The 20,577-nt window shown below is 42.3% G+C and overlaps 1 protein-coding gene across 1 annotated transcript in view; it reads right to left on the bottom strand.

Annotated features, from left to right (window-relative positions):
- The window catches only part of AACS (acetoacetyl-CoA synthetase), a 142,061-nt gene that overhangs the window by 24,046 nt on the left and 97,438 nt on the right, over window positions 1–20,577 (bottom strand). Inside the window, exons 11-14 of the mRNA XM_040347366.1 lie at window positions 15,947–16,011; window positions 13,090–13,212; window positions 7,288–7,401; window positions 2,009–2,134 (exon numbers count right to left, since the gene is read on the bottom strand). Coding sequence (XP_040203300.1) covers window positions 2,009–2,134; window positions 7,288–7,401; window positions 13,090–13,212; window positions 15,947–16,011 — 428 coding nt within the window. The remainder of the gene's footprint in view (window positions 1–2,008; window positions 2,135–7,287; window positions 7,402–13,089; window positions 13,213–15,946; window positions 16,012–20,577) is intronic.

The following is a 20,577-nucleotide window of genomic DNA, read 5'->3' as shown; positions in this document are numbered from 1 at the left end:
TGAGACACCAGACCCAACAATGCAGATGAGCTGAAGGCCGCTATCAAAGCAATCTGGGATTCCATAACACCTCAGCAGTGCCACAGGCTGATTGCCTCCATGCCACACTGCATTGATGCAGCAATTCATGCAAAAGGAGCCCTGAACAAGTATTGAGTGCATACTATACTTTTCAGTAAGCCAACATTTCTGTATTAAAAATCTTTTTATTGGTCTTCTATAATATATTATACATTTTCTTAGATACAGAATGTTTTGGGGTTTTCACTAGCTGTAAGCCATAATCAAAATCAATTGCACCGTGTGTAATTAATATATATAATATACGAGTTTCACTTTTTGAATTTAATTACTGAAAACGTTCGATGATTTTCAAATTTTTTGAGTTGCAACTGTATGTTGTTTCATAGAACTCATTAATTAGCTGTAAACTAGATTGAAATACCATCTGTCCTAACATAAGGGTTAAAGACTTAGAAGCTAGGCGTTTCCATCTTATAGGAAATAGTCTGTCGTTGGAGCCAAGTCGCTGTGAAATTGTTCAGAAATGTTAGTCTGCCAAGGGGACTTCTCCGGAAAAGCATAAAAAAAAAGTGTAAGATTTTTTATTTCAGTATGCTGTGTGAATGGGGCACGTAACGTATAGCGATGTTTTCTAAAATTTGATTGCAAATGTGCAAATATAAATTTAAAACAGAGTAGCTAAATACACATGAAATACATAGACAAGGAGCTTTTTTTACCTGCCAGATGTTTTATATCCATTCAGTACTGAAATTTACACACATCTACCAACAGTACAGTCCTGCCTGGCAAGAGAGGTGACCTCATCATTCTCTGCTGATGTTTCACTTATACTTACAGCTCTCCTTCCCACTCATGAAATATACCTGAATGGCTCCTTGTGCTGCTTCACCCTCACTCTCTCTGAGCTCTGCTGTATAATAACACCAATACCAGGCCAAATTCAGGTACCAATACTGCTTGCTCTTGAAATACATTTAAAGCTGAGGTTTTGTACAATGTATTCTTGAAATACAGCAACATATGCATTAAGTACCATATATGTAACAATGTGTATTCCATTACCTGCAGATGGCTGCTTCTGCTCACAATCCTCTGTGCTCTGCCCCCTTCAACATCGGATACTACCCTGAGCAGCAGTCTTCCCACACAGTGAAGGTCAACAGCAGTAGCTCCTATTCAAGTTTTGCTGCTTGCCCACCACCTACCTCCTCTGCCATATGTAGAACTTGCCATACTATGCATTACTCCCATGATGCAAAAGGAGGGGTTGAATAGGAAGGGGAGCATGAGAGTAACTTTTCTGATATGGAGCTGCTGTTGTTGACCTTCACAGCACAGGAAGATAGCCACTCACAGCAGTATCCGGAGGCTGCAAAAGGGATTTTGAGCAGAAGAAGCCACATGCAGGTAATAGGATATACACCATTGCACATAACTAATGTGTAAGTTGCTGTGTCGTCGCACATCCCCCCCCCCCCCCCCAAAAAAAAAAGCTTCACTTCAGTTTTGATAATACAATATTAAATTACAGAGTTGTATTCATTTGCACCTTTCATACCTGCCTGGCATTCAGCTTTAAACTACATTTTATTATTATATGAAAAAAAGTAATGCATGATTTCTTCTCTGCAGAGCCCCATCTGAACAAGCAAAATCCTTTTTTTTTTTTTATAAAATTATACTTGGATCAATTTTAATGAACATAGCATTTATGAAGAGATACAAAATGCACCCAACTGCTGTTCATTTTTCTTTCACAATACTCTAATAATGTCTCATTGGTAGACAATGTATAATTCAAAGGCTGATACGAATATACTGGCTCATTAGGTACTTTATAACGTATTAAATGCATTTTTCCCGAATGACTTTTGGTCAAACACGACCACCTACTGCCTATATGTGCTTTCTAATTACAGCTGATAGCTTGTGGTTCAAGTATGTGTCTATTCATCAACATTTCTCTGTCTTAATGCGGTACCTGGGAATTTGGAGAAGTATGCTTTCTGGTATTTGCTGCCATCTTCATCGTTCCAGAAGTGTGTGGGCTGAGATGGGAGCGGAATTAAACACACTAGTTCTCCGCTTTCCCCCCACACCGCGTTTCCTAGAGAAAATAGAGAAAATTTATGAATATCTATCTGCATAATTATATGGTAATGTTAGCATTACGATGTGTACAATAACAGCAATACATATTGCTCTCACAGTAACTGTATCTATACTTAATAACAGTGCTGAGAAGCGCCAAGAACCCCCAGTAACCAACCACACAATCATCTTTTAAAGTGTATAGAGTGGCAGGTAAGCAAAGGTGAGTGTGTACTGCTGGGGAGGGAGAAAGTTAGTGAACTTGCTTCTTTGCCCCACACTAGAAAACCTCAGGTTCACTTTAAGTCCCTTGACAATATTAACCAAATCCAATTTTCGTATGGCCGACATGAACTACACCACACAATTGTCCTTAATGCTAGGTCACTGTAGTGCCATTGTGATGTATACTGAGAAAGGACACAACAAAATTCATCTATAAAATCGCCATATGATCAACTGAAAGTTTATCTCCCACTTGTATATGTACAGTATCTCACAAAAAAGTAAGTACACCCCTCACATTTTTGTAAATATTTTATTATATCTTTTCATGTGACAACACTGAAGAAATTACACTTTGCTACAATGTAAAGTAGTGAGTGTACAGCTTGTATAATGTTGTAATATATGTGGATTTATGTGGAATGAGAATATATACATACATATATATATATATATATATATATATATATATATATATATATATATATATATATATGTCGTATTATTGTGTTATAAGTCCAAAATTGATCAGGCCAGATTTCAAACCTGTAATTACATGTTACACATCAAAAGACGCTTCTTGATTGTCAATAGTCCAAAGAGACAGGATGAATTTATTTTACACATCAAACCATTACTCAGGCCACGTGTAATCTAATTACTTATTAGAGGGAGCTTATTGGTATGCAAGGATGTATACTAATTAGCTCCCTAATACTAATTAGTGACTCCGGCTGAGGTCATTACCTGCCACTCTGAAAGACAGGATGTAGATCAAAGACGGCCAATCAAATTGCTCAGCTATTCAGTGGATAGAGAATATAAACTTAGAGGTGAGCCTTGTCACTCAGAGAATATACTCCTTGGGCCAGATTCAGGTAGGAGAGCGGATCTTTATATTGGCGTAACGTATGTCTTTTACGTTACGCCGCCGCAAGTTTTTCAGGCAAGCGCTTTATTCACAAAGCACTTGCCTGTAAAGTTGAGGCAGCGTAGCGTAAATCACCCGGCGGAATTCACATTCGGCGGGTAGGGGGCGTGTATCATTTAAATCAAAAGCGTCCCCAAGCCGAACGAACTGCGCATGCGCCGGCCGCAACTGAATCCCAGTGTGCATGCTTCAAATGACGTCGGCAAATCGTCATGCTTTCGACGTGAACGTAAATTACGTCCAGCCAATACGGAAGCGCCACCTAGCGGCCAGCCTGAAATTGCAGCCTAAGATACGACAGTGTAAGACACTTACACCTGTCGGATCTTAGGAATATCTATGCGTAACTGATTCTCTGAATCAGGCGCATAGATACGACCGACCACACTCAGAGATACGACGGCGTATCAGGAGATACGCAGTCGTATCTCTTTTCTGAATCCGGGCCCCTATGTATTCTCTGTATGAATATATGTTGGTCTGGAAGTGATCAGAATATATATTCTCTATGTATTCTCTGAGAAATATGGCACAGGTCTAAGATGAGACTTTGAATTACGCTGTTGGATTTTGTATCATCTGTGGAATTTGGATTTTGTTCGTTATTGGAAGTGAATTAAAATGCGTTCTCTGGAGAGCCTGTGTGTTGCTGCGGAACAACCTAATTTATAGTCATCATACCAATACCTAAGATATCAATTATCTAATCGGACTCCACTATTGGACATTTATATCACTACATATAACAGTGTAAATTTGCTGTCCCCTCAAAATAACTCACACAGCCATTAATGTCTAAACCGCTGGTAACAAAAGTGAGTACACCCCTAAGTGAAAATGTCCAAATTGAGCCCCAAAGTGTCAATATTTTGTGTGGCCACCATCATTTTCCAGCAATGCCTTAACACTTTTGGGCATGGAGTTCACCAGAGCTTCACAGGTTGCCACTGGATTCCTCTTCCACTTCTCCATGATGACATCACAGAGCTGGTGGATGTTCGAGAACTTGCTCTCCTCCACCTTTCGTTTGAGGATGCCTCACAGATGTTTAATAGGGTTTAGGTCTGGAGACATGCTCGGCCAGTCAATCACCTTTACCCTCAGCTTCTTTAGCAAGGCAGTGGTCGTCTTGGAGGCGTGTTTGAGGTCGTTATGTTGGAATACTGCCCTGCAGCCCAGTCTCCGAAGGGAGGGGGATCATACTCTGCTTCTGTATGTCACAGTACATATTGTCATTCATGGTTCCCTCAATGAACTGTAGCTCCCCAGTACTGGCAGCACTCATGCAGCCCCAGACAGTGACACTCCCACCACCATGCTTGACTGTAGCCAAGACACACTTGTCTTTGTACTCCTTACCTGGTTGCCGCCACACACACTTCACACCATCTGAACCAAAGAAGTTTATCTTGGTCTCATCAGACCACCGGACATGGTTCCAGTAATCCATGTCACTAGTCTGCTTGTCATACGCATATATTTGCAAATGTGTGCAAAGAAGACCCTCTGTGTTTAAGGTAAACTGTTGGAAATTGTCAATTTAGTTGTTTTGCAGGCTGGCAGGTAAGTGTGCTTATGATGAGCTTACAATGATCAGCTTTTATTTATGTAAAAGCTTTATCCCGAGTAACAAGGGAAGCTTAATGCAGCCACTACATACACTACATCTAATGGATTGGCAAGCTGCAATATATGACATTTTTGGGTTTAAAGAGGTTGTAAACCTCCATTTTCAAGTTGTACCTCTAGGTAAGCCTATAACAAGGCTTACCTAGAGGTACAGTAAATATCTCCTAAACGTGTGCCGATAATGTCATTGGGACATGCGCCATGAAGAAACGTCCCTCTGTGCCATTTCTTCACTAGCGAATGCCGTGACTGGCGGCTCCCATGCGCATGCCGCGGAAGTGATGTCACGCGACTCCGGCCAGTCACAGAGCAGGAGTCTGCGGCCCCAAAAGGAATAGGGGTGAACATGAATGCGGCCACCAGTGGGGACAGCGTGGGCTTAGTTTGCAGGCAAGTGTCACATGATGTGCTAGTATGCGATGCATACTAGCACATCATGCTTTTGCTTTGCAGGGAACAAAAAAGGAAGTAAAACCCATCAGGGTTTACTTCCTCTTTAATACCGCTATAAAAAGCCTTTTTTACCGAACATTTTAAATTGCCAATTTTCTTTTTTTTTTTGTTTCTTTTAAACAAGATCATTCAACCCTTTCCAATTACTCGGACTTGGGAATGGCTCAACACACATGCTAAGCCAATCTGTACACACATACCAGGGCCAATTTAGGAGCCAGTTAACCAATGAACATGTCTTTGGACTGTTGGAGGATGCAAACACCATGCAGATAGGGTCTGGGTCAAGATTAAAAAAATAAACTAAAAAAAACACACATACACACTGCATAAAATGCAGACACAGAGTGGTCTAATCACGGTGGGGTCCAGCAGAGAGTAGATAGTGACATCTCTTAATTGGCTATAAATAGGCTCTGTAATCAGCATAAGTGTGCTTAATTTATTAAAACATGTTTGTGTGCTATGTAAATGTGGTTGCCAAAAAAACATATCTGATTCACAGATTGAATGTTCTAAAGAAGACTGTTTAGTGTGACCCACTTAATTAAATGTATTCATTGCAAACCTGGTATTAACACCTTCACAAGGAGTGGAATGGATTGACACAACAAACGCATAACTCTTACACTCTGTGTTGCTCTGTCAGGATGTTAACCATGTATGTGACTCAAGAAACAAAATTCAATTTTTGGACTGTTCACAAAAATGAAAAAGAATCTTTTCTATGTCTTATTGATCATGCTGTGAAATAATAATGGACAGAAAATATAGAAGGGTGGTGCTGCGCTGTTTAAATAGGTTTACACAGATAAATCGTAAAAATGAGTGCTTCAAACAATTGCTTAAAATAAAAGTATATGGGAATCTTCAACTAAACCTGGCCCTTTAAATATCGTGACAGCAATACATAATGTGCAATAATCCAATAAATTCTTCCTAAAATAATAAACGAATGGTCAATCCCTTAAAGTGTTATCATATATACATCAATTGTGCAAAATGATAATAATGCAAACTTAATAAAATGTGCAATACTTTAGGGGATGATGAAGTCACATGACCGTGATGCCACGCCTAGGGATGGACAGGCATCGAAAGTGACGTTAACAGACGAGCAAGGCGCTCGTGGATTATCATTTTAAACTTTGTCAGTTTGTGAGTACCTTTTCATTTTTATGCAATAAAAACTTTTAAAGAAATACTACACTATGCGGAATCCTCCCCTGCTTTCTCTTCTCTAGCCGACTTGTTCATAGAGGGGCAAAAATTCTAGATGGTGGTTTAAAATATTTTTAAGACTTAAGGGCTTTAAATGGCTTTTGAGTGTTTGTTCTTTGTGTTCTTTCACCTTTCTGGGGTGCCTTTTTTAAGACAATGGGAGCATTCAAGTCTGGATTGCATTTTAAAGAGACCATCAAGTTTGAAAGGTATATTTTTCTGTTTTTGGGAACATTTTATCTTAATTGGTTTTTGAATATTAAACAAAAAAATATACCAAAAAATGTAAAGTGAAAAAAAAAAATAAAAAAAATAATATACTCCTTTCAAATCAACATCCATAGTAGCAACACCATACTTATGTATCCAAGTACACATTTACATTACAAGTATGACAGGTTTATATATGGCAACATTTATTTTAATATAAGCCCTCCTGAATCCCTAGAACCATTATAACCCAACATGAAAAAATCCATCTTGCCCATATCACACATGCATATTCCCACATCTTTATTACAAGACTGAACAATACAATCTACTGGTGCCATTAATTATGCAGTGTAAAGAGTGAACAGATACAGCAGTTGATAAAAGTAGTATTCATCAACAAATGTCTATCACTGCCGTTTGCATTATAGTAACATATTGATAGAACATAATAAACATACTGGTGGTTTTCGAAAAAACTGACAAAATAAAATAATTACCTTCCTCACACCATGCTTCCACTCCCATTGCCAGGTTCCTGGCCTGGATTTCCCCTCTGTATACTGGAATGGTAGGATTCTGTCCCATAAAACAAGCTATAATGTCTGTACCACCTACAACAGAACAAAAGTATTATTTATTTTAGAACACACGGGAAGTACATTTGATGTTTCACAATACAATTGTCGGTGAATATCACAAACAACTGGTAGAACCAGGGAGGAAGGATTCAAGGATCCCTCTAAAAGTGCATTTTCCACTACTAGCCATGTTGAATCATAGAAGATGGGGATATAGGAAGATCTTAGCTAAACTTATTTGGGGCTGCCTGCTTCTAGAACTGTGGGATTTGTTTTTGCAGCAGTTACGTGTGCAGCATAGACATCATCATCATTAATACGTTAAAGTTTTACCAATCCCAGGACCCTGCATTCACTATATCTGGTCTCCTATAGTACACAGAACATGGAGAATGCAGGAGCCCTGACCCTCTGTTTGGACAGTGCTAATTGGCCCTGTGCTGATCACATGCACTCTCCCAAGAAAAAAAAAACACTCTATCAATATACACCAAAGTGAGCATGTGCAGCGTGTCCCCTACCCTCTGTTCTTATCTGGAGATGAATGAATGAATGAATGAAAAATTTATATAGCGCGGCACATGCGAACTGAATCGCTTCTGGGCGCTAGTTGTTAGTGTCTCATGCCTTTCAGAAAAGCAGGGTTTTGATCTGCCTTCTGAAAGACAGGTGGTTTTGCTCCAACCGAATGCTGGTTGGCAAAGCATTCCAAAGCCTGGGGCCCTGGAAAGCAAACCTTCTTTCTCCTTTGGACTTGTATTTGGTTTTAGGAACCTTGACCAGATTTTGGTCGGTGGATCGCAGAATGCGGTTGCAATTGTGCGTTTTGATCTTGTCGCAAAGATATCGAGGAGCCTTCCCATGGATGCACTTATGTGTCAGGCAGAGTGCTTTGAATGCAATTCTGTCTTTCACTGGCAACCAGTGAAGGGATCTCAGCGAAGGTGAGATTGATTCCCAAGATTTTTTCCCAGTCACAAGTCTAGCGGCCGTATTCTGTACGACTTGAAGACGAGCGATTTGGTACTTGGGGAGCCCGAGGTAAAGGGCATTTGCATAGTCCAGTCTGGAATTCACGATTGTTCCCACCACGACTGCTATGTCTTCTTTGGGAATAAATGGAATAAGTCTGCGTAGAAGGCGCATCAAATGGTGCGTCCCGCTGACTACTGACCCTATTTGTGCGTCCATTGTCATGAAGGTGTCAAACGTGACTCCTAGACTTTTGACTTTGGAGCTAGGGGAGATGGTCTGACCCAGGATGGGCGAAGGTGTCCAGTTAGTTGTCGGTTGTCTCTTCCGACTGGCATTGAACATAAAGAGTTCTGTTTTAGCGCTATTGAGTTTGAGATAACTCTTAGTCATCCAGTTTTCTATTGAAGAGAGACATTTCTCTAATCTGAGCTGATGATCCTTTTTTTGGCAGATGCGAAAGTACAACTGCGTGTCGTCTGCATACGAGTGATAGAGTAGTTCTTGGCTACTGATAATATCAAAGAGAGGACGAAGATAGATATTAAACAGCACCGGTGATAGGGGGGATCCTTGGGGGACCCCACATGGCACCGCGCGTTTTTCTGACGTGAAAGATCCCAGTTTCACTGTTTGTGAACGGTTACCGAGAAAAGAGGAGAACCATGGTAAGGCATCTTCTGAGACTCCGGCGACTTCTGTTAGTCGTCTCAGTAGCAATTTATGGTCTACTGTGTCAAAGGCTGCGCTTAGGTCCAGCAGAACCAGGAGACACGATTCTCCTTCGTCTGCGGCCTCGAGCGCATCATCCCATATTTTCAGTAAGGCCGTTTCTGTCCCGTGTCCGGGACGGAACCCGGATTGAAATGGATCGAGTAGGTTGTGGGTATCCAGATGCTGTTGCAGCTGATTTACCACCACTTTCTCCATTATCTTGGACAGAGCATTTAGACCTGTTATGGGACGGCGGTGAGTTGGGTCCATAGGATCCAAATTAGGTTTTTTCAAGATCGGCAGGATTGTGCCCTCTTTCAGCAGGGAAGGCACTATGCCTTCCTTAAATGACTGATTTATAAGCTGTGTGATCGGAGGCGCCAGGATGTCGGCACATTCCTTCAGTAGCTTGGTGGGAATGATGTCATTGGGTGCTGTGCTGTTGCGCAGCGCACCAATGAATTTTTTTGTGGTATCAATGGAGATGGGTTCCAAAGTGAACTTAGTTGATTGTAGAGGCGTTCCGTCGGTGTTTTGATTGAAGAGGGGGCTGAGTGGAGTATTGTTTTGCCGAATACTTACCCGAATTTTTTCAATTTTGTTGATGAAGAAATCCGATAGTTCATTGCAGAACTCTTGGGTGTCTGAAGTGGGGACTTCAAGACATCCCGGATTCATGGTCTGGGTGACCATCCTGAAGAGTTCACGTGGGCGATTCATTGCGCTGTTAATCACCGTGGAAAAGTGAAGTTTCTTGGCTTTGAAAATTTCCTTGTGATATCGTGTAGTTACTGCTTTGTAGAAGTTGAGGCGGTCTTCTGAAGGACTTCTTATCCAGGCGGCTTCCGCCCTTCTGCGCTCTTGCTTCAATAGCGACAGCTGGTTATTGAACCAGCTGGACTTTTTTGCCCGGCTGCGGACTTTGCGCTTTGGTGCTGCTAAGTCGGCTGACTGTAGCAGAGCTGCATTTATGGCATCCAAAGTATCTGAGGCTGCTAGCTGAGGAGGAATAGCCCCAATTCGGTTTCCCAGGGTAGATCTGAAGAGTTCCGAGTGGAGCTTCCTCTGAGATCTAGCCCAGTGTATTGTCACCGGCTTGGGTACTTTCATGACTAGTGGAATTCTGGGAATTATGAAGCTAATTGCATGGTGGTCTGTCCATGGCAAAGGTTCAATACCCAGAATGTTTATTTTCAGATTTTGTCTGAAAATTAGGTCGAGAGTGTGACCTGAAGCATGCGTGGGTCCGCATATAAGTTGCTGAAGACCTAACCCTTCCAGGTGGTCGATGCAGGCATCCGCGATGGGATCCTGTGAGGAGTTGGCCCACAAATTGAAATCCCCGAGCAGCAAAAGATGATTGCTGTTAAGGGAGTAAGTGGATATGAACTCCGTTAATGCTGAAATCAAATGCGATTTGGGCCCAGGGGGCCTATAGCAGAGGAGAATGTGAACGGTCTCCTGAGAGTGAGCTTGAAGTTGAAGCGTAAGAGTTTCCATAAAAGGTAGAGGATTTTGAAGGACCGGTTTAGTGATTGCAATATGAGACTTATGAATCACCGCCAGGCCTCCTCCTCTTTGCCCTATTCTATTTTCCGTTAGGATACGATAATTTGCTGGTACCAGTTCTCCAAGAATGGTGTTGCAATCGTCTGACAGCCAACTTTCTGTAATGAAGAGGCAGTCCAGATCGTTTTGTAGTAAGAAATCATGGATTTCTGATCGGTGTTTAACTGCTGATCTAGTGTTAAGCAACGCACATGATATGTGCTTGAGCTGTGTTGAATGGTTGAAATTTTTGATGATCGATCGTCGATCGATTCTCAAAAGTTGATCTGATTTTAAGGCTTTTTTGGTGACGGCAGGTAATATTGTTGCGAATTGTCTCAGACCCCAAATGGTTTCCGCAGAGTATCGCAATTTAACCATTGTTGCCAGTCACCGTGGGCGGGGGTGCGGGTGATCGGTGAGAGAGGATTCGGAGAATCCTCGCTCTCAGCAGTCCTTGGTCCAGAGGAAGGCAAAAAAAACCCTGGGCAAGCTGGCCAATGTGCTGCGGCAGGGAAAAAAATTCCTTCCTGATCCCTAAAGGCGATCGGCTTCAAGCCCTGGGTCAAAGACTGCTGAACTTAATGAGGGGAAAAAGAGGGGGGGGGGGATGCTGGGTGTCACTGTTGCTGGGGTGCACCAAGATGGCCGCCAGGCAAAGATACAGGACCCAGGCTGGGGGGGCAACCAGGTTGGTAAGAAAATGATTCCCCCAATCTGGTTGCTTAGCAGGGGGGGTGGAGGGGACCTCTGGGGGTGCGGGGGCGATAATCAGAAAGACCCGCACTATTGGTGGCAGGCGCAGGGAGAAAACGGACGGAGCGCCGGTAGGCCGCGGCTGAAGCCGCGGACTTTCCTGAGGCGCGGCGGCCGCGGAAAGTAGCAGGCTGGCGCGGGCGTGTAAAAAACGCCGAGAAGCGCCGAGAATACACCCAGGTGGGGTGTCTAGGGGCCACCACAATCGTGGGTGGCCGTGCGAGTGGGGATGCCGAGCCCAAGAGGGGAATAGAGAGCCGCAGTGAGGGGTCTGAGTAACGGCTGCCCTGAGAAGGACGGCCGTCAGTGGTTCCCCTGGATGGTAGGCCCTGAGAGGCAGGGTCTTACCTGCGGCGAATGAAGGAGTCCACGAGGAGAGAAGAGAGCTGGATTCCTGGTTCCCAGTAGTTCCTAGTAGCTGTTCCCTGTGCAGGACAGGTAATGGTAGTCTGCCTAGTAGCTGACTGTCAGGTCTGGGTGGGAGCAGGCTCGTAACGGAAGGTCCGAAGCACCCTACTCCACCTCTGACACTGACTGACTGACTGACTGACTGACTGACTGAGTGTGCAGATGGTCTGGGGACAGTGGAAGAGGAGGAACAAAGACAGGATCAAACATCCTTTTTACACAATGCAGAGTATTAACCCCTTAGGTTCCACACTGAATATAATAAGCATGCTTTACTGCATATATACACTGATTTTACTGTTGTGGGTTTATTAACACTTTAAATCAAACAGGAATAGTGTTGTTTTTACTACTTGGGTGTATTGGATGGCCGACATCTAAGGCTACATGTAAACAAAGCAGTGTGTACACAGCCCTGGGTTAGCAGGAACAGAAAAGATAGAGGTAAGCGGCATCCCTGGATATACACTGAGCAAAATTATAAACTCAACACTTTTGTGTTTGCCCCCATTTATCATGAGCTGAACTTAAAGAGCTACAAATTTTTCAATATACACAAAAGGCCAATTTCTCTCAAATATTGTTCACAAATTTGTCTAATGCCGCGTACACACGACCGTTTTTCATGACGTGAAAATGACTTTTTTAAATGTCATTACAAAACGATCGTGTGTGGGCTCCAGAGCATTTTTCATGACGTGAAAAATGGGCATTAAAATTCAGAACTTGCTCTAACTTTTCGCATCGTTTATCACGTCATGAAAAATTATCGTGTATAGGCTTTAACGACGGGAAAAAAACACGCATGCTCAGAAGCAAGTTATGAGACGTTCTGGTAAAACTAGCGTTTGTAACAGACTGAAAAGCACAAAGACTGAAAAACGCGAATCGTCTCTCAAACTTTTACTAACACAAAATCAGCAAAAGCAGCCCAAAGGGTGGCGCCATCTGAATGGAACTTCCCCTTTATAATGCTGTTGTACGTGTTGTACTTCACCGCGCTTTGTTCCAGCATTTTTTTTTCACGATCGTGTGTAGGCAAGACAAGAATCACGTCAAGAAAAACTTTGTTTTTTCTAGGACAAGAAAAACGGCCGCGTGTACGCGGCATAAGGCCCCTTTCACACTACTGCGACTTCAACATTGTGCGAATTTGTGGCCGCGACCGTGCTAGATCAAATAATCAAACCTAAATTACAAATTTTTAAAACATTCAGGAATCAAAAGCATGTTAGCAATCCTAACGGGTTTCATATCACTCAACTTAGAGACACCCTTTAGATAACAAACACATCTGATTCAAACAAAATCAAACACTTTTACCAGAGATGGATCCAAGAAGAACATTTCTTTTTATTTGATTATAAACATAATCATAACTTTGTGGCTTTAATGGTGATCCAGTTGATAGTATCGTATGAAGTGTTTTGAGGCTGTTGGTTTCACCTGTAAAAAAAAAAAGGAGGAAGAAGATTACTACATTAAAATAAATGTTTGTTTAAAAAAAAAAAAAGAAAAAAAGAAAAAAAAAAAAAACAGTTTTGTATGAATGTTTTTGTATACAACTCTTTGCAATTCTGTGGGCCAGGCCTGATATGATTGAAAGCTTTTTTTCCCCCATAGAATTTTCCTTTCAGCATACATTAGGTCATCAGATCTTTCCCTAACTCAGGCTCAGGATAGCATAGCCAATTTGTATACACATACTAAGCCAATTAAACTAGTAGCATGTTTTGGAGTGTGGAAGGAAATTGGGAGTACCTGGAGGAAACCCATGAGAACAGGCAAAGTCCATGCAGGGAAAAAAAAAAAAACCTTGACCAGGGTTTTATTTCCTACTCTATTGAACATTAAAAAAAATTGCTTTAGATGCACTGTAAATATACTGTAAAAAAGGTTAGGGTTAATTTAAGTTTTGCTTTAAACTTTAAAATTTGTGTTTGCCATGTATATCAGGGGTTGACAAATTTGCTTGGAATCTAGGAGCCAGCTAAAAAAGTTAGGAGCCAGAAAACGCGCCCCGTCGAGCTTGCGCGCAGAAGCGAACACATACGTGAGCAGCGACCGCATATGTAAACGGTGTTCAAACCACACATGTGAGGTATCACCGCGATTGGTAGAGCGAGAGCAATAATTCTAGCTCTAGACCTCCTCTAACTCAAAACATGCAACCTGTAGAGTTTTTTAAACGTCGCCTATGGAGATTTTAAAGGGTAAAAGTTTGACGCCATTCCACGAGCGGACGTAATTTTGAAGCGTGACATGTTGGGTATCAATTTACTTGGCTTAACATTATCTTTCATAATATTAAAAAAATTGGGGATAACTTTACTGTTGTCTTATTTTTTAATTAAAAAAAGTGTAATTTTTTCCCAAAAAAGTGCACTTGTAAGACCGCTGCGCAAATACGGCGTGACAGAAAGTATTGCAACGATCGCCATTTTATTCTCTAGGGTGTTAGGATAAAAAATATATCAAATGTTTGGGGGTTCTAATTAGAGGGAAGAAGATGGTAGTGAAAATAATGAAAAATTACATTAGAATTGCTGTTTAACTTGTAATGCTTAACTTGTAATACCAACGGCCACCACCAGATGGCGCCAGCTTACACATCTGGTGGTAATAACTTGTAATACCAACGGCTCACCACCAGATTTTTTATTTTTTTTGCCCCCCCTTTTAAGCCAAGTCGCCAGGACCCTATTTCTAGTCGCCATGGCGACCTGGCGCCCGGGATTTGTCGAGCCCTGATGTATATGGTTTAAAACCTTTATTTAAAGCAAATAAAAATTTAACACAGGATATACTTATTACACTTGTGCTTTATATCTTTGTGGGTTTTCTAATGAGAGAACACAACAAAAAGTGGTTTGTTTAGATTATGGGATACACCAAAGCAGTTAGCAATTGGCTGTGTGGACAATCTTCTCCTTGAGTAACTGAATATTGGACAGTCCTAAGGCCTCACAGCTAGAAGCCATAAACAGGGCCATCTTAATAGCCTCATGGGCCCCTGGGCAAAATAATGCTCTGGGACCCCTACAATGGAGACAGTGCAGGTAAACAGAAATCAAGTAGGTAGGAGGTAGGGGATATCTGGGGTGTAGAGGGGTCAGAGTGTTGGGGGATATCTGGGGTGTAGAGGGGTCAGAGTGCTGGGGGGATATGTGGGGTGTAGAGGGGTCAGAGTGCTGGGGGATATCTGGGGTGTAGAGGGGCAGCCCCAATTTCGGGGCAGCCCGGGCTCAAGGACCAGCTGCTTTGGGTAAAGGGCAGGGGCCCCCCATGCAGCTTGGGCCCCTGGGCAGTGCCCAGGTGTGCCCTCTCATTAAGACAGCCCTGGCCATAAAGGCACGTTTCTTTGGCATCTGGTTACCCTTCACAGCTATTGTTACCCAGCACAGTCTCATGAACGGTGCACAATACAGGAGGGCATTAACCTCACAGTCCAGGACAGTGCTAAGGATGTAGAATGGCCAGTATCTGAGACCCTATGAGAGCCTGGGTCCAAGCAACCTCTGGCATATCCCAAAAGCACACAGTCACCAAGAATCAATTCAGAGTCATTACTCACAAATCCCCAGGACAGCTGCCACCCTCTAGCATCCTCCAGGCACAATCCAGTGAGTGAGACAGTCCTTCTCTAGACCAAATTACTTTGGCAAAGTCCTATGGTCAGTTCTAGATTACTTCTGGGTCCCAGCTCAGCCACCACAGAACAAATCCACAGGCTGCATAGGGAGCAAAAGCCCCTAAGGCTTGCAACTCTTTCTGGAAAAAGACCATCTTTCCAGGGCTCCACACCATTTATGAGCTTCCCAGCCACCACCTGGGCACCCCGCCCCAAGGATTAAGTAGGCTCTGATCAATATTCCGGCCGATTATTTGAATCTTTCCTCCCTAAGCTCTGGAAGTTTCTCCTAGAGGCAGGGGGAAGCAATCAAACTTTTAACAGATCAGACCAAACAATCTCTACTCCCTTGATTGCAGAAGGAGACAAAAAATAAATGTACCTAGCATCTTGCCTGCGCTAGGAGGGTGCTACACATTTTACTTTAGATTAAGCTCCTGAGTGCTGTAAACTCAGTATATATTATTTAGTCTTGAAAATAAATAAAATACATTCACAAACATTATATAGTTTTTTTAAAATGTTTAAGCACAGTAAAATGCAACTTACGAGGTTTAAAATTCTTCTCTTCTAGAACAGTCAACCACTTGGCTCCAGTTCCCAAAATGGTTATCCTTTAAAAGAACATTCAGCAAGATAAGGACAGCAGGTATATTTAGCTTACTAAGTGTATTGAGCAATTACTCTTATTCTGCACATACACCAGCTTCCCATGTTGAAACGCCTGTTTCTGACATTACATGATTTCTCTTACCAGGATTTCCTGTACCAAGAGTGTTGACAAAACTATACCCATAGCAAGATATGTGGCATCTAATGAATACAGTACAGTGAGAGAAATCCTGAGCCTTAATCAGTCACTGGAGGGGTGCTCATTTCTTTCTGACAGTGTGCATAACTTACACCTAGCTGGGTAAGCACCACCACAGCAGGACACTAGAGTAAACATGTACCTGTTAGGGGATCCACCTCTGCACTGGCTGCAAACTTGTCAAAAGCTTTTTGGTTTTGGATGGAGTGGGCAAAGGTTAGACCCATGGCAGGGTTTTTTTTTTGGCGGTCTGTGTCCTCGCTGTGGAGATTTACTCTCTATTTGTCCTAGTGACCACGGCCACCAAGAATTTTTTTTTGGGTAAACACAAACATTTAGCGTGGCCACTTAAATAAGAGGTTAAATGGCACAGGAAATGAATGAAAATCTCCCCAGTTCACAGACAGCTTAATATAACCTGACAGAGGTGTTAACCCCTTTTCCTACTGTATCCCAAAAAAAGTTTTGGCTTTACATGCATTCTAAAAGGTTATTCACACAGTAAGTAGTAAAAGAATAAGGAAATGGTCCTAGAGCTTGCATCTTCTAAAACAGCAGTAGCACCTTCCCCTTTAAAGCATGCCATTTTGACTCACAGTAAAAAGAAAATTTTAACAGTGATCCTTCGGGAATCCTATTGTTTATGGGATATGAACATGAGTTTATTTGCTGCTCAGCCTGCAAACGTATTGCTCTACTTTCAGCCTATAATCATACCTGCACAATTTCATACCAAGGTTACAAATGAGAAATTAAAAAGTCTTAGCAATAACAATTTGAATGTGTCCTTTGAGAGTAAAACATGGATTAGAAAAAGTAAGATTTGGGCAACATTTTAAACCCAATAGTATCACTACGATTCCATTAACCTTTCCATGCAAAGAGCCATCTCAGTAGGAAGTAACCTTTCATCGGGGTACTCAGCTAAATGTCACTGGTGAAAGACTGCAGAGATGTCAAAGCAGAATAAAATAAGCACAGTGACTCATTTACTACCACTGTACAATACACTGGATGGTCAGAACACAGAAGGCTCTCCGAGACCTCAGCAGAGTTCGGTCCTTCCACGAAGAGCTCATAAAACAAAACTTTGAATCTTATTTGGGTACAATGACGCAGACAAAGTAATGACCGATACCAAAAGTGTAATGTACCCTTCACTACTTGCTGACAAGTTCATGACCACCCACATAGGCAATGATGACAAATCTGAATGGTTTCAATCAGGGCTGTTCACATCGTGTGGAGTGATTGACTTTTTTTCCACACCTTATCAATGCAAGTCACCACAACGGCACATAGAAAACTGTATTTAACACAAACTGAATGGAACGCACCGGTTGTGAATTCTTAAAAACCTAGATTATTCAGCTCATCCCTTCCCAAAGATTGTGAACAGAAACCAGTTGTGATCTGTGTCCCCCCTAAGTAGCTGGCAAAAATTGTTGATTAGCACCTTCCTCATATGTAAAACTGCACATTTATTGTACAGTGGAACCTCGGATTGCGAGTAAACGTGGTTAACAAGCGTTTCGCAATACGAGCACTGTATTTTTAAAAATCCTAACTCAGATTGCGAGACAAAAGTCTCGCAAAACGAGCACAATATAGGCCAAAGTGGTGTGCAGTACCGTGTTTGGCATGAGGTGGGGGGGGGGGGCGTTGGAGCCGAACGGTGGCGTTTAGAAATGCACAGAAAGGCCCAAGGACAGCTCGGCTGACCTCAGCAAATCTTGGGAACAGAGTCTTTCAGAGGTCAGCCGAGGTGTTCTCGGGCCTTACCGGACGTTTTTTTTATCTTAACGCATTACCTACATTTAGACAAAAAAGTCCCCACTACCTAACCTACCTACCCCCCCACCCCCAAACACTAGAGTCAATGATCCAGTGCTGTCCCAGCTGCAGCACCGTTCTTCTCTTCTTGCTTTCACAGGGAATACCAAGAGCAACAGGACCCATAGCCTCCGGCGGCTACCAAACTCCTGTGAGGAGGGAGCAGGGATGGAGATTACCAGCCCTTTGATTGTCTATGGACACGCACATCCCAGATCAATGGGTACACTTGTACAGGTGCCCCCTTAGCACTTGGCTTAATGATTGGGCACTCTTAGGAAGAGAAGCAGACAGTGTTAGTGGGGGACTGTCAAATAGGAGGTAAGCAACTGCTCTGTGTAATATCGTTGCACAGAGGAGATAAGTACTGTATAACATTTCATTTTAGGAAAAATACAAATCTTTTAGAATCACTTTAATATACAATATCCAAAATTGAACAACAAAATTCCCTTAAAGTTAGGGAACAGTGTAAAATTTTTTGACCTGCAGACAGCACGTCTACTGTGGTGTCCCGCATAAGTGTAATTGTCCGATTTTTTTTTTACAACCAGCTCCTGTGTCAGGTTGAACATGCATAGGACAATCTTTAAGGAAATTCAAGAGGAAGATCTATATTATCCAGCGGCCAATATCAACCCAATGGCTTTTATTTCTAACAAAGGCATGTCTCTTACAATTTTAAGCAGTTCCCGACATGAACTTTGTTTGGAAGAACCTATACATACCTCATGAAGAAAATATAGCTTTGATCCGATTTTATTTTTGTTATTTGGGCAAATATTAAAGCTCATATCATCTTGAAAAGCGGATGACATGAACAGACATGCATTCCATACAGCACACAGCATGTGGAAATGAATGTGATTGTATACAGTACAGTCTGCTACCTCTGTGGCGATGTACTATACTTCACATCATCAGGGCAGAAGGAAAGCCATTAGACATGCTGAGATGTCCAAACAAGTAAACCAGATACACAGTACAATTAGCTGAATGAGGAGTATCTACAGTAACACAGAGCAGCCACTTTGTTGTCTGTCTACAATGAATGCGTCGTATCCTTTGCGCGCATTCTTAAAATGAGATACGCCTCACTGTTGCCAAGATACGACCGACGCAAGTCTCCTACGCCGTCGTATCTTATGTGCATATTTACGTTGGCCGCTAGGGGGGTGTACGTGGATTAATGCGTTGAATATGAAAATGAGCAAGATACGCCGATTCACGTACGTACGTATGCCCGACGCAGTAAGCTACGCCGTTTACGTAAGACATACGCCGGCGTAAAGATAAACCACCAAAAAGATGGCGCAGCCCATGTAGTTTGCATAAGCGTATGTGAATGGGGCAGGGCGTAGGTTACGTTCACGTCGAAAGCATTGAGTATTTGCGACGTGATTCTGAGCATGCGCGCGCATGCGCCGTACCAACAGCCCTCATTTACATGGGGTCACGGTTACTTTACATGTAGCACACCCACTACCTGCCTAATTTGAATTAGGTGGGGTTACGCCGGGCCATTTGCGCTACGCCGACGTAACTTAGGGAGCAAGTGCTTTGTGAATACTGGCCTTGCCTCACTACGTTACGTCGGCGTAGTGCAAATGGGATGCGCTACGCCAAACTAACGATGCGCCCGTCTCTCTGAATCTGGTTATTTTTAGCTCCCTTGTAACCTCCTCCCATGCTCGCCTTTAGGACTTCTCCAGAGCCTCTCCCATCCTCTGGAACTCCCTGCCCCTGTATGTTCGATCAGCCCCTAACCTCTCCACCTTTAGAAGATCCCTGAAAACTCATTTATTAAGGGAAGCCTATCCCACACCCACCTAACAAATGTCCTTGAGCCATCAAATTATTCTCTGCAGCCATTACCTTTTGTACCACCACCACCCCCTTCCTTCAGAATGTAAGCTCTACAAAGTACAAGGCCCTCCTGTACCTTATGTATTGAACTGTACTGCAATTGTGCTGTCCTCCCTCTACATTGTAAAGCTATGTGTAAACTATAGCAATTGTGTAAAACATTATTATTATTATTATTAATAAATAATATTATTATTATTATTATTATTACCGGTAATAGTGATCCTGATTTTTTGAAGACAAGTTTTCGAAAAGACACACTTTCCTCACAAAGTTTGTACCGTTTTGACTGGATGAAAAAGAGTGGGCCTTTTGAAAGATTGTGAATTTCTTTTACATAGTACTTATATGTTTTGCACTATACTGGCTATCACCCCACACGTGTTGCATTTTAAAGACTTGAACTACAGGAGTATCATTTTTATGCATTCCCACATCTGTTTAAGAATAAGTTTACTGCTCCATGTAACAGGTCACCCTGCCAGACTTCTCTCTCTGCCTCACTCTTTGACATAGGAGGCTCCACAATTTATGTCATGTATCAGAAGGAGAAGTCTTGTGCAGGGATGCCTTACATGGAGAATGTGCTTTTTTATTGCAGCTTTACATTAACGTGTCATACACTGAAAAACCTGCCATTTTTTTTTTTTAGTGATGCCTTACCCCAGTC

This window comes from Rana temporaria, chromosome 1 (genome assembly GCF_905171775.1).
Source record: "Rana temporaria chromosome 1, aRanTem1.1, whole genome shotgun sequence".
Lineage (NCBI taxonomy): Eukaryota > Metazoa > Chordata > Amphibia > Anura > Ranidae > Rana > Rana temporaria.
This window is presented reverse-complemented; position numbering and strand designations above follow the sequence as displayed.